We start from the raw sequence: 15,631 nt of genomic DNA, 5'->3' as shown, positions 1-15,631 counted from the left end.
TGGCACTGTGGCTAACCTCCCTAGATGTGGACGGAAAATAAAAATTGACGAGAGATTTCAATGAAAGATAATGCGGATGGTGGATAAAGAACCTCGACTAACATCCAAACAAGTTCAAGCGGTCCTGCAGTCTGAGGGTACAACCGTGTCAACCTGTACTATCCGTCGGCGTCTGAATGAAAAGGGACTCTCTGCTAGGATACCCAGGAAGACCCCATTTCTGACCCAGAGACATAAAAAAGCCAGGCTGGAGTTTACAAAACTTACCTGAGAAAGCCAAAAGCGTTTTGGAAGAATGTTCTCTGGTCAGATGAGACAAAAGTAGAGCTTTTTGGGAAAAGGCATCAACATAGGGAATACAGGAAAAAAACGAGGCCTTCAAAGAAACGAACACGGTACCCACAGTCAAACATGGCGGAGGTTCTCTGATGTTTTGGGGTTGGTTTGCTGCCTCTGGCACTGGACTGCTTGACCGTGTGCATGGCAATATGAAGTCTGAAGACTATTAACAAACTTTGCAGCATAATGTAGGGCCCAGTATGAAAAAGTTGGGTCTCCCTCAGAGGTCATGGGTCTTCCAGATGGACAATGACCCAAAACACACTTCAAAATGCACTAGAAAATGGTTTGAGAGAAAGCACTGGAGACTTCTAAAGTGGCCAGCAATGAGTCCAGACCTGAATCCCATAGAACACCTGTGGAGAGATCTGAAAATGGCAGTTTGGAGAAGGCACCCTTCAAATCTCAGAGACCTGGAGCAGTTGGCCAAAGAAGAATGGTCTAAAACCAAAGCGGTTGTTCGCAGTTCTTTTGTCTAAAGGTTGTGCTACCGAGTATTAGGCCGAGGGTGCCAATACTTTTGTTCTGCCCATTTTTGGAGTTTTGTGTAAAATGATGATTCTCCCCCCCCCCCATTCTATTTGTGTTTTTACATTGCAAGCAAAATAAATGAAGATATTACTACCAAAGCATTTGTAACTGCAATCATTTGCTGGGAGAAATTTAGCATTATCTGACAGAATTGTGCACTGTAATCGAGCTCTGTCAACAACAATTGATCAGACAATTAGAACAAATATTTTTGTTCTTATCATTTTAATCCAAACGTTTGGATACACTTGTACAACAGCTAAAAATGGATTCAAATCAGTCAGTAAATGTTTACCTGACGCAAGTCCATCAGGTCGGCAAGCTCATCCTCGTAGCTGGCTCCGTCTTCATTGTAATGCGAAATTATATAATCCTGTTGGAAACATCACAAAATACTTGTAATTCAAAATGTGATCGCTTATTCCTGATTTGGTACATTGTGTAACAAGAATTCCCACGAGTAACCGTTAACCCAACAAAACAAAACAAGGGTGTGTTATTGACAGTTACAGAATTGTTTGTTCCTCACTGAATAAAACCGGTAACACTGTGGAGGACTAGATGTGCTGCTTCCAAAAACATTGAATTGGGGAAAACTATGCTGAGATAGGAATGCTACATTAGCATATTAAACATTTAGGTCATTACCCTAACCAGAGGAACTGCTATATTCATGTATTTTACCTTAAAAGGAGTAGAAAAGTCAACTTCCTTGGTCTCCTTCAGACCCAGCGCAATAAGAGGGATGTTGGCAGTTTCTCTGGAATGAAAAACAAACAAATAAATGAGCTGTTATTGATCAGGAAATGCACACAAAGAACAGAATGGAACAATCTCATACATTGAATACATATAGTGTCAAAATCAATTAGTTTCAGCCACAACTTTTGGTGACCTGCCAAATATACAGTACATCATGGGAAACACCACTACTGGTATCACATGAGCAAACAGCATCCCTAATTGAAGCTTGGAGTAGACAACAGCCCAAATTACAACCTCCCGTTCAAGATAAGAGTTTTCCTTATACGACTATGTGTATTTTCGTAACATAACCAGAAAAAAAATAAGTCAACAGCGGGGGCAACAGCATATTGTGGTGGAATCATTGCTGTAGAGGTGGAACAATTAATTGATTAATCGACAACTAATCGATTAGCAAATCAATTGACAACTATTTTGATAACCAGTAAATCGTTCAGGACCTTCTTCACCTTAACCTTGTCTAAGCACTGATATCCAATTTCTTCATTGTTTTTGTTGAGTCAAAGTAGGACATGAACAAAAATCTGCTTTTACTTTGAAAAGCAACAATTCACATTTTTGCCAATTTTCCGACATCTTACTGTCTATACTAGCTTCTTATAAAGCTGCAACAACTAATTGATTAAACCGATTAATAAATTAGTTGCCAACGAATTTGATAATCGATACAGTTAAGTCAGGAAATTGTATTATTTTTGAGGGAAATAGTCATCCATTTGTCTTCATTATAACTTACAACACGCCTAAAACAACTTCAAAGCAAATTGTGAAGGTAATTGAAAAAAGTGACATTTATCCGATTAATCGATTATGAATATAATCGTTAGTTGCAGCCCTACATTGCCTCATAAGAGATGTAGTTCTTCCACGAAAAGGTCAAAAGTGTTATTTTCGTTTTAAGAAACCCAACAAAAATTAACTGTATATTCATTATTAAAAATCAAAAACACGTTTGTCAATAAAAATCATTCGTGAGGCACTAAAAGTCTCAATACTTTATGATTAGAGCCAAGATGCTATTAAAAGCAAACAACCTAACTTAAACTCTTATGTCCACACCCTGAAGTTAACTGTTAAAATAGATCAAAATGGTTCCTTTTTAAGCATGTGATGGTATAATAACCTTAAGCCAAAATGTTGCGGTTTCACGGCACACTGAAAAAAATAACTTGTGGGTTTACTTGATAAAATCATATTAATAATTTGTACATACTTTTATTAAGTAAATTTTACTGCTTGAGAACTGCAAGCAGTAAAATTTACTTAATAAAAGTAAGTGAAATGGTTACAATGATTTCATCAAGTAAATACACCAGTTATTTTGTCTGTGTATCAGGGTATTGCACTTAAAGGCTCTAAAATGTGTTACTTTGAGATATGTTAGAAAAAATATATATATATTCCATTAAACAGGATTTTTATTTTTCAAAACATATTAGCAAATTGGAAAATAGGTATGATGTTAAGTAGGGGTGTAACAGTACACAAAAATCTCGGTTCGGTACGTACCTCGGTTTTGAGGTCAAAGTTCAGTTCATTTTCGGTACAGTAAGAAAACAAAATGCAAAATATAAATGTGCTAGTTGTTTATTACACACTTTTGTGCTTTCAACAATAGGAACATTAGCCTATACAAAGCTAGAATTCTGCTCAAAAAGTAGCAGGTATTTAAAGATAATAATCCAACAACAATTTGCATTTCAGACCCCGCGTATTGGTCAGCTTTCTATCTGAAAGAAAGAAGAAAAAAGAAGTCCTGTGCTAAAGAGAAAAGCAATCCCAATGACAAAGATTTTAACATGTATTTTACAAAGGAAATGCCTCAATGAATCTTTTTTTTTTTTTCTCATGAACGGTTTTCAAAAGCTTTATTGGTGGATTTTCTCAAGTTAAAGCGCCACACAGAAATTAATATATTTATTTGTGTAAGCAGGATCTGTGTATTATTCTTATTATTTAATTACAGGTGTAATTACAGGTGTTTTGGCTCATTTCATTTTTTGTTATTATGTGTTTATATTTTACAAATGTGATGTAGTATTCATTTATATTGTATATTTTATGTTGTATAACTTTAGTTCCTATGTAAATATTAGTTCCTACTTGTTTTGTCGTGGTAGGAGGGTTTTGTATTGAACACGGGGCCGTGTTGGTTATTATTATAGCAGAGAAGACAGCAGTAAATCAACAAAGACAAGTCAACTGTGCCCCGATCTGCCACTCAAGAGATCTGATAGACTCAAAAAGTGCGTTACGATTGCATATTAGTTTGAAAATCGACCGGATCCACCGTATTTTTACACGAGTGACTTCCGGTCTGCCCGATCCTAGCTAGTAGTATTGACGCATGAGGGCCGCGTGTCGCGTCAAATAATAAACTCTGCCGTTCTTTTCGCGTGCGTCACGTTGAGCCGCTTCTGGGACGCGCGTCTAACACGCGGCCGCACTGCGACTGGTGTGCATTGGCTGATTGACTTTACGGTCTGCGTTTTGCTGCGTTCTTGCGGCGGGCACGATGTACTGTCCTACCATGTTGGTCCTCATTATTTAGAGAAGACGGAGTAAATATAATCTACACAAAGAAACTGTAACCCGATCGACTCACAGCCTCGAAAAGTAAGGGTTACATTACGACAGAAACTTGTTCAGTACGCCTCTTTTCCGAACCGAGCACCCCGTACCGAAACGGTTCAATACAAATACATGTACCGTTACACTCTTAATGTTACGTTAAAAAAAACAAAATAGTCTAAATAAAGTTAAAATAAATGCCGTCTTTTGGATGAGCCTAAACCCACACCCACAGCTCAACATTATTATTATCAAAACAAAAATAATTGAATTATTTTCCATAAAAAGCACGTGTGTATGACTCGTGTCATGTTTAGTTTATACACAGACTCTCTTTCTCAACACAGACAATTGCCAGAGACAAAAAAAACACGTTGTACCACCGCTAGACACACTAAACACGCTGGAGTTAACTCTCGTAGCTGGTGGGAAACGTTCATAACAGTGTTTACTAACCCTTAATTTTGTCTAAATACGAAATTATATTGGACGAATTGCCTCCTTGGCAGCCACCCTCTGCAATTTTGTTTTCTTCGATGGGGGAAAAAAGTTCAGGAGTTTCACCTCCTCCAACCGTCGTGTATCACAGCTGACTCACTAACATGTATAAACAACCGTTGTGAGAGGGTTGAACCTTGCAGCTTCAAGCAAGGCATTCCTCCATGCATTTTTGGGACAAAAAATGGCTAATACCTTAGGGATGGTATAACGGAAAATTTCTGCGGTTTTGAAAACTTGACGTTGAAACCGGTAATCAGCACATGTCTATTCCTTTTTTTCCCCCCGAAACTGTCGAAATTGCAAAAGTAGCCCAAATGTTATTAACCTGCCCAATGCATTTCTCTCCCGATGCAGGATATGCCCAATCTGGCAACACTGATTAGCTATTGCAAATGCTAATATAAGGACTAAGGAGTAGAGAATACACATAATTTAAATGCAAATATCGTGAATATATTTAATACACACTCTACAAATAAAAATCCATCTTTTTATTAAATGAGGCAACAGTTGTTAGTAAACTAGCCAGAGAACTGACTGTAAACATGTTTATTTCAAGAATGTGTGAAAGTTTGTTTTCATTCGATCTTGAGAGCAGACAAACATACAGATTAGGCAGATGGTGTCGCCACACCAACACAGCAGGTCTTTGGATTTAAAAAGTCAAGAGAGGCTTTTTAGTGTTACACCAAGTCACCACATGTGTGTTAATGAAAGTTCACGGGGTGTTTTTCCTTCATTTGGACTCTGCTAACATAAAACAGGTGCTCACAAAACACCGCAATGATCAGTGATTTTATAGATATGCTGTGTGGGTAGAGGAAGCTGCTGACAGATGGAACACAGGCTCAGCTTAATATCAAGGTGGATGACATAAACCTAAAGAGCCGCTACTGCTGCTGCTTGACAAACAAGCTGGGTAGGATCACATTTTACCATTCCTGCTGACTCTTATGAATCTCAGTTTTGCCTTATTAGGAGGATTAGCTCACCACTTTTTGGTTTGGCTAGGGGCTTTCACCCAAAGGACTGCATCTACTTGGAACAACTTTTCAAGTAGCCTATAACACACGTGGAAGGACCAAAAAAAAAAAAAAAAAAAAAAAGGAATGAAGTTTTCGAGACATGAAGCACTCTCTGAAGGAACTTGTTTTCGGACAATGTGAAAACTGCTCAGCCCCAGGAAAAAACTGTTGGAAGTATTTATTTATTTATTTATTTTACAGTTGAGTTGATATAGTTGTATTGGTTCACTGGTTCACAGTAACAAGCCAAGTTTAGTTTCCTGTGAGCACATGTGATTTGTACACACAGGTGAGTTCACAGTCAAACCAGCTGAATCCGGTCAGAACGGGATACAAGCCCAGGTACAGCGGGGACTATTCATGCAGATTGTCTGGGAAAATGCTAAAAGGATTTTTTGTTTTGTTTCCCACAGAGTACTGATCTTGTATTTCAGCATTTCCATGCACTCTTCATGTTACCCTCACAGAGAAAGCAGTCTATTATAGATCAGTACGATGACGCCAACACTGAAGGCACATAATAGGCGAGTAAGGCATTTTGAAGACTCAATGCTTACACTCTTAAAACATTTGGTCTCTAGGGAATACTTGGTGCTCTATTTTTAAAGGCAGGTAGTTGTGCCTAAGGGTAAAACACTGCGCATCTGGATTTTCATGTCAGCGCAAAGCTTGCTGCAAGTGTTTTAGAATTTGGCGGCTTGTCCTGCGCCAAGCTTGATGTTCAGGTAAAGCGAGTGTATTTTCTTGTCGACAATCAGCATGTGTGAGTGACAAACTAGTGCAGGAAAGTTGCTTCCCACAAGATAGATTGCTGGTCTAACACAATTTTGGTGTGTCTGTGGTTGAGATGAAAGAAGACAGATATGCAAGCTACACTAAAATATGTGGTCTAACTTTTGTGCTCAAGGGCTATTTTAAAATGGATATTTTGCATGTCACTCATTAGTGTATGTTCAATATGTTATTTTAGCAATAAAATAATCACTTGTTTTTTAGTTAAAATGCTTGTAAAATGTCTGAAGCACTTCATTTAAATACTAATGAAGAGGAAGAAAAGAGCATCAAGGAGTGAGAGCTAGGGTCAAGGAGCCTTTGATGTATTTTTCCTTAATAGAGTAATATTGGTTTTTCCACTCGTTTCTCCCCTGAGGGCCTTCAGTTCCTGATCACGTGTCTCCTCTTATGGAGTACTTGAAACCATCTGAACGCAAACCATGGATACATTCATGCAGCTTTCATTGAATTGTTTCAATAGACCAGGACCAAACGATTTATGTATACTATATATAATACAACTACCAGTATTTGTTTTTGGGCTTAGATGTTCTCAGCTAAACTATTCCATGGACATGCACACTATTCTGCCATAACAACAAATCATAAATGACTGTGGCTTACCATACAGAAGATCATTGCATGCCATTGACAGCTACACTGCTGGCCAGTGTTGTTAATCTTACCTTTAAAAAGTAATTAATTACAGTTACAAATTACTTCTCCCAAAAACTAATTGCGTTAGTAACTCAGTTACCTGAATGTAAGAGTAATTAGTTACTTGGCAAACTGACTGGTGATAATATTAAGTTTTTTTTTCCTCAGAAAAAAAAAAAGTCACACAATGTGAAGTTTAAAGGGTTTTTTGGGACAATTGGCCCTAGCCCAATTCTTTACCCTAAACTTAACTAAACCAGGGGCTATTGTGGGTATTGCGATAACTAGATAGTAACCTTTGCTATGTGTTGAAGTCATTTAATGTTATGAAATTTGAATCACCCGTTAAAGTTGTTAAAATTGCTCTAGTTATTGCATTAGTTCCCTTCTGTCTACTTTTGACATGTGTAAGTTTTAAAACTATTTCATCATATAAAGATAGATTTGAGTCAAGATTTTGCCGATTTAGGAGCATTTTAGATAAAAAGTTACTTAGGTTCGCTAGAAAGGTTCTCTACAACAGAGCCTTCCTGAGCAGTCTACTGTTTCAAGATGGCGGCTGTTTACTAACGCATCTATTTCTCTATTATACATGTTGCTAATGCAGCCGTGTCTGTCATTTGCATCTAGTTCTGTATATATGTGATATCTACCGAAGCATCATGTGGGCGTAGTGTGTAGGCTATTGGCTACAGTCAGGTATTATTGGAGCCACCTAGCATAGTAGCATCGCATTTGCAACGGCGTCACCCTCCCTTGCCTTCTCCCCACTCCTGCTCTGCTCTGTCGTCTCCGTGAGTCTGTCTTTCTCAGACTTTTCTCGTGTCAGTCAACCAACATAGTAACGCACGCCTTTCCCGCCTCAGTAACGGTAACGGAGTTGCCAAGATGAGAAAAGTAATTAATTAGATTACTCACTACTAGGCATGTGCTGGTATGAGATTTTGACGGTACGATAACTGTGAGCAAAAATACCGCGGTTTCACGGTATCACGGTATTGCAATTATAGCTCCAAGATTTTGAGATGTATGGGTTTAAAAAAAGAAAAAAAAAAAAAAGAAAAAAAAAAAAATTTCCCATTGAACAGGATTTTTTTCAAAACATATTTGCAAATTGTAACATGAATATAATGTGAAAATAAATAAATTAACAAAAAATAACATATTTTATATAAAATTAAAATAAATAGAACCTAGACTATACCCACAGCCACAGCTCAAGTTGCTCAATATTAGAGTAAGAACAAAATAATTGCTATAAAAAAGTAAAAACACTTCTAAATGAAATTAAAAATATATACTGTATGACTTTTTTTGAGGGGGGAAAGCACAAGTGAAGTTTCGCCATTTTCAGCCACTGTGTCTACTCTTGTCTACATGATGCCATGCCTTTGTGTTAAAAAGAACAAAGAATTCATAAGTTAATAAGTTAGTTAAAAATGTATAAGTTAGTTTTATAAATTAGTTAAAATGTAAATATTGTTGAGGAAAGGTTTCATCTGGAAAAAAAAAAAAAAAAAAAAAAAAAAGTGAGGAGTGAGACCTCCTCTCTCAATTAGCGATCTTTGACGCGATTCTTTTTCTTTCCCCCCTTCATTCAAGCTTTTCTCTCACTCAGCGGCTGTGAGACATAAAAGAAGCTGCTCTCCCAGTTTAGCCTAGGCTAACATTCGTCTTTGTAAGTTTTAGTTAGTTTGTATATTGAATTTGAAAATGTGTGTTTTGTTTTTGGCGAACTTTTTAATGGTGCTACTGCTATCCTGTTGAACCTAATCACACGTGGAAAAATCGAATTGTACAACGTTTTAAATGTATTCATTTGTATATTTCACCAAGATTTGAGAGCTCAATAAATTGAAGAAAGTACGCCTTGTGTTTGGAGGGTTTGTTTTTGGGTTTGCCGGCTGTTTAGCAGTATAGCGTCACTGACACTCACGGCAACAAACAGGGGAAGGGTGAGCGCTGCCGCACCAAGCCACTTCGGCTGCATTTTGGCACATGAAAAATAGCGAATACCGTACTAAGGTATGACGGAAAATTTTAGTGGTTTTGAAACCGCGACGTTTTCACACCACGGTAAACCGTGAAACCGGTAACCGGCACATGTCTACTCACTACTGAAGAAAATAACTCCGTTAGTAACGCCGTTATATTCTAACACCGTTATTAACAGCACTGCTGCTGGCCAAATGTATTGGCACCCCTGCATTTCTGTCAGATAATGCTCAATTTCTCCCAGAAAGTCATTGCAATTACAAATGCTTTGGTAGTAATATCTTCATTTATTTTGCTTGCAATGAAAAAAACAAAAAACTTTTTTACATTTTACACAAAACTCCAAAAATGGGCCGGGCAAAAGTATTGGCACCGTCAGTCTAGTACTTTGTAAGACAACCTTTAGACAAAATAGCTGCAAACAACCGCTTCTAGTATCCATCAATGAGTTTCTTACAATGCTCTGCTGGAATTTTAGACCATTCTTCTTTGGCCAACTGCTCCAGGTCCCTGAGATTTGAAGGGTGCCTTCTCCAAACTGTCATTTTCAGATCTCTCCACAGGCATTCTATGGGAGTCAGGTCTGGACTCATTGCTGGCCACTTTAGAAGTCTCCAGTGCTTTCTCTCAAACCATATTGTAGTGCTTTTTGAAATGTGTTTTGAGTCATTGTCCTGCTGGAAGACCCATGACCTCTGAGGGAGACCCAGCTTTCTCACAATAGGATCTACATTATGCTGCAAAATTTGTTGGTAGTCCCCAGACTTCATAATGCCATGCACACGATCAAGCAATCCAGTGCCAGAGGTAGCAAAGCAACCCCAAAGCATCAAGGAACTTCCGCCATGTTTGACTGTGGGGACCGTGTTCTTTTCTTTGAAGGCCTGTTTTTTTTTCTGTCAACTCTATGTTTATGCCTTGTCCCAAAAACCTCTACTTTTGTCTCATCTGACCAGAGAGCATTCTTCCCAAATGTTTTTGGCTTTCTCAGGTAAGCTGTCACCCAGTTCCCAATTCAAATGGATTGGAGATCTATTATTAATAAACTCATTTAATTTAAACTCACCGCTGAAGGATGAAAAGAGCCACACGATTGAACTTCTAGATCGTCACTAGCAGTGAAAGAGTTAAATAGAAATGTGACATCTTGACTTAATGGTTTCCAAGTATTCCCTCTACATTGTCACACAGATCCACTGATGACTTTATAAACATTACTTGGCCTCACAAAGAGGCCCTCATTAGTCGTTTTTTATGTGCCAGGCCTCTGCGCTGGAATGACTTGGAAGCTTTAAAATCAGCTTTAATGGACGAGCAGAGCTCTACATATATGTGTGTGTGTGTGTGAGGGAACATCGACCTCACAACTCAAGAATCTGAAAAACCACATTATTGTCTCCGGTCGGATTATTAAGTTAATACTTTTACCAGCTGGGTGACAATCAAATGGCTTTCTTGCCATTGGAATCAATGGAAAGAGAAATAATCCAGTGTTTCCGGTGAGTCTGCTATCTCAAGTCGATGAACCCATTAATCATCATAATTAGGAATCTGCTGAATTAATTCTTTGGCTGATCAGTTAAAGTGGGTTGCATGTTGCCTAACAGGTTGCGTATGAGAATTATAATTACAGTTAGAGTATGAGAAATATAAATACTGGTTGAATCACAATAGGTCACTGTTCCACTACGACTTTGCCACCCAAAAACCAGCCGGTCTGGTTTCGAACAATAAATCCTGAACAATAAATCTTTCACCTTTGCTTGTGTGTGTCTCCTACTCTGTCGCTAATTGTCATTCCTCACACAGTGCCAGAAACAATATCTCGGAGCATGTTTTTGTCTTTGGATATTTTTCATAGTTACTTTAAAAAAAAAAAAAAAAGGTTTATAAATAAATTATACAACTGTTGAAAGCACTGTTCAACTGCCTGTGTAACGTAATTATGAGCGTGAGTGCAAACATGAAGCACACATGAGTCAGGTAACTTGAAGCTTTTCATTAAATTGTACTTGCGCGTTAATAATTATCTATGTTCGCGTATACACAGTGTCCTGAAAAAGGGTGCAAATATTTTCTATACGCGTATGTAGGGTTGGGCATCGAGCATCGATAGGAACCGGTTTTAACACTCCAAGGCTCCCGGAACCGTTCGAATTTGTACATTTCGATTCCATTTTTCGATGCCCTGACCGCCGAGCGGAAAAAAATTGCTGCCGATATCCACAAAGAAGAAGCCACATGAAGCGTGTGTGTGTGTGTGTATTGCAACTTGATTACAACCATGGACACGGTGCGGCGGCGCTCAAAAGATTGGCTCAACTTTATACATTAAAAAAAAAAAAAAAAAAAAAAAGACCAGTCTACTCAGTTCAACATTTGCAACACAACTGTATCATGCAAAGGTGGCTGCACGACAATATGATTGCCGTATTTTTTGGACTAAGTTGCATCTGAGTATAAGTCGCACCAGCCCAAAAATGCGCAATGAAGAGGAAAAAAAAACATAAGTCTTTTTGGGGGAAATTTACTTGATAAAATCCAACACATAGAACAGATATGTCATCTTGAAAGGCAATTTAAAATAAAAATATAATAGAGAACAACATGCTGAATAAGTGTACAGTATGATAATGTTCCATGATGCATTAACAACGAAATGCCAACGTGGCTGGTATGTTAACGTGAAATAGCTATCAAGAGGTTTTCAGATAACTGTAGCATAAAGAACAAGTTTACCAAACCATCAGTGTCACTCCAAAACTCCAAAATAACATGATATAATAATATGTCAATAATTTCACTAGAGCTGAAACGAATACTCGAGCAACTCGAGTAACTCGAGTTTAAAAACTGATCCGAGTAATTTTATTCACCTCGAGTAATCGTTTATTTTGACAGCTCTAAGCATCACGTTTTGCTCGGACTACTTTTAATGCAGGACAACGCGCTGATGTCACGTGCGTAGAGGAAGAAGCAAAAAAAACTTACTGCAACTGACAGCCGCTACAAACGACGCCGACGTTGGTAAAAACTAGCCCGCACGATGCTACGTTGGTAGCAGGTAGCGTCTGATGCGTCTCATAGAGATCACATGTATGTTGAACTAGATGCGAAATGACAGAGTCAGCAGCGTTAGTAAACAGCCGCCATCTTAAAGCAGTAGAGCGCTAAGCGCTAATAAATAAGATTAACGTTACTGTCACTAGCTCACGTAACGTTAGCCCTGCGGAGGGCTAGGTTTCTATTAATTATGACCACTGTCGATGCGTGGCTAACGTGTCTTACATACAGGCTTTAACATAACAGCGTTGTGGAGTGATGGGGTGTAAAATAAAAACTTAATAATGCTAACTATCAATTTTAGCTCAGTAGTCATTGCTGGATAAAACACCAAGTAGCACTGGTCCCTAATGTGCTCCAATACAGCCTGTATCATACATTTATTTTGAACACTGCAAAAACTCAAAATCCTATCAGGACTTACAGTTTAGACTAACTTAAAACTTAACTAGAACTTAAAAATGGCTTGACACAAATAGCAATTCAATTGAAACACGTGGGGAAAAATCCTAACTTTTAAGTGATGTGTGTTATCAAGCGTAATGGCATTTTTAGGTAAGAAATATATATATATATATATATATATATATATATATATATATATATATTTCTTTTTTTTTTTTTTTTTTAATAAGATCTAAAAGTTTTTTGAGTGAAAGCAGTGAATTAGTCTTTTTTTTTTTTTTTTTTTTTTAATTCTAGTTACAACTGAGATGCAATTGTTGGCCGTTTTCAACAATGTACATCGAAAATAAAGACATTGATTGACTGAAAATGGTTCAATATTAGATGAAAAGTCTTGTTTTCTCATGTATATTAATAACTGCTCTTCACCTAAAAATATATATGTTTTATCCGATTACTCAATTAATCGATAGATAGCCCTAAATTTCACACATAACAAAACTGCGACATATAGTCCGAAAAATACGGTAAAAACCTCCGGCTTCATGGAATACAAGTGCCGAGTGCCAAGTGCATAGCTGAGTGCCACGTATTTGACATTGCGCTGTCAGAACCAGGAAAGTAAAACAATTACATCTGTGTTCTGCTGTCCCCGCAGTAGATGATGACTGGATGGATGGAAGGAATAGTAAGAGAATAAGTCGTATTATTGCGTCGGGCTACAGTAGATATAACATGGATATAGAACTAGATGCAAAATGAGTTAGTAAACAGCCACCATCTTAAAACAGTAGAGTTCTTAGTCTATGTGGCCTATATTAGCAGCTACGTATTTTACGTAGCGCATTGCCGCCTCCGTTAAAATCAACAGTATTAAAAGATATTCAAATTATGATCAATAGAAGAATTTATACTAAGGCTTCGTCGTAGCTCCCAGGTAAGGTACATACATGTATGGCAAAAGAATATGTGTAAATGTTTTCTCCGTGAGCTTTTGAAAAATAAACATCAATGTGAAAGTGCACTGCTGTGGAAAGAAACTTAATCACATTCAAGTTATAAGACTGATATTTATATACAAATTAAAACTAGCTCTGTGAGAAGTTCATATAATTTTAAAAATCATCGGGAGGTTAAGACATTAATATAAACTTTGAAATTTTTTGACCCTGCCTATTTTTAAAATTTTTTTTACCTTGCCTCTTAAAAGAATCTGAATCGAGAATCGTTCAGAACCGGAATCGAAACATGGAAGCGGAATCGTTCAATTTCAAATGATGCCCAACCCTACGTGTATGTGAATTAACGGATGATTAGTACGCTCTTATAGGGCTAGAGGCTATTTTTGGTCATTTAAAAAAACGTAATCTCATAAAGACCTGACTTCCACATACATGGGGAAATCAAAATTTAGGTGTGGCCTACATGACACACAATGATATAATTTTTTGCTTATTGAGCATTACTGTATTTTTTTTTACATAATTTAAATCCATCTATCAAACAAAAACAATCATGGGGAAGCCCTGATTTCTAGGTTTCTTGTGTCAATTTAACAAACATTGGCCCTTAACAACTCAGCACAAGTACTCTTATGGCATTGGCTCCCATGGACATCTAGTGCATCAATGGCAGCCAACGAGTTTAAGTTATGTCAATATATAAATACGAAGCTTAAATTAAGCGCGAAGTGACAAACAAATATGATCCAGTTGCGCTGACTTACTGTCGACCCCGTGTGTCAGGCCACTAGTTTCGGCACACAGGCGTGTGTTTAAATGACCACGGGGGCAGCGCTAGCCCGCCATCACAGACCAATAATGACCGTTCCTCACCGCGAGCAGCAGCAGATGTTTTTCCCTAATGTGTCTTTGACAAGAAGCCAAACTAACCACCGAAAGCACGTATGTACTGACAGAGAAGAGTACTCACTGGCTGCTCTGGTAGACCTCCACGGAGCTGTTGAGTCCTTCCAGCTGGCCCATGAGGAGCTGCAGGTTAGAGTTGACGTAGCTCAGCTCCAGCAAGACCATCTCCTTCACCTTGTTGTTGGACGTAGCCCTGTGCACGCACGAGAACACACCAACGGCAACCTTGTTATTATATGTAGTAATGCCGCCAGACCACACGCCTGCGTCATGCTACCTTAAAGTCAGCTGTTAACTAAGTAGACCTCCAATACACACAATTCAAAAGGTACCAAAATTAGAAGCATGTCTGTACAAAGTAGATAAGGTTGTATTCACACACCTTCTGGATGCTTTGTGTGTATCATGGTGATAAGATGCACTATATCCTTGTTATCTGACTTTCTTTCCAAAGGGAGGATTGCATGCTGCTTGGCAGTCGTCAATCAAAGCTTGTCGTGTCGTCACCTTGCTTAGCCTCTAATTACAGAGGTTTTCGTGTTTAAGAATGAAGCCGCCGGAATCATCAGGTTTTCCCACATAATTTTGCTAAAACTATGGCGACCGATTGAAAATAAGCAATGGTGTCACTCAGTAGACCTCTAGCACAGCTGGAAACCTTAATTTTTTGAACCATTTAACCCTTTATATGACACTCACTGGCTGCCATTGATGGCACTGGGAGAGGCTGGCAACAAATGATCTCTGCCATCTTTCCCAGTCAAAATGGATTGGACGACTAGCACCGTCAATGGCACTGAAAGATGAATATTCACATCCAAGCCTCCCAGTTTAAATGAATTGGACGTCTATCATTGCAAGTAGCTGTCAATGAGTTAAATATTTAAAATAATTTAAATTATATTTTAATACTTAAATAATGTTTAAAGGAAACTTCAGACTTAAAAGACTTGTAGGTTCTAATAAGCCACAATTGTTTTCTTTTAATAAAATATGTTATTATTAGGGCTGTCAAAATTATTGCATTAACGGGCGTTATTTTTTTAATTAATCACGTTAAAATATCTGACGCATTTAACGCACATGCCCTGCTCAAACAGATTAAAATGACAGCAAAGTGTCATTTCCAATTGTTAC

General features: G+C 37.9%; 1 protein-coding gene across 2 annotated transcripts in view; it reads right to left on the bottom strand.

Annotated features, from left to right (window-relative positions):
• The window catches only part of rhpn2 (rhophilin, Rho GTPase binding protein 2), a 47,194-nt gene that overhangs the window by 16,350 nt on the left and 15,213 nt on the right, over positions 1-15,631 (bottom strand). For both annotated transcript variants that reach the window (XM_057841481.1, XM_057841471.1), the window contains exons 3-5: positions 14,559-14,687; positions 1,555-1,630; positions 1,166-1,243 (exon numbers count right to left, since the gene is read on the bottom strand). In XM_057841481.1, coding sequence (XP_057697464.1) covers positions 1,166-1,243; positions 1,555-1,630; positions 14,559-14,687 — 283 coding nt within the window. The remainder of the gene's footprint in view (positions 1-1,165; positions 1,244-1,554; positions 1,631-14,558; positions 14,688-15,631) is intronic.

The sequence above is a fragment of the Corythoichthys intestinalis genome, chromosome 1, assembly GCF_030265065.1.
Source record: "Corythoichthys intestinalis isolate RoL2023-P3 chromosome 1, ASM3026506v1, whole genome shotgun sequence".
NCBI lineage: Eukaryota > Metazoa > Chordata > Actinopteri > Syngnathiformes > Syngnathidae > Corythoichthys > Corythoichthys intestinalis.
This window is presented reverse-complemented; position numbering and strand designations above follow the sequence as displayed.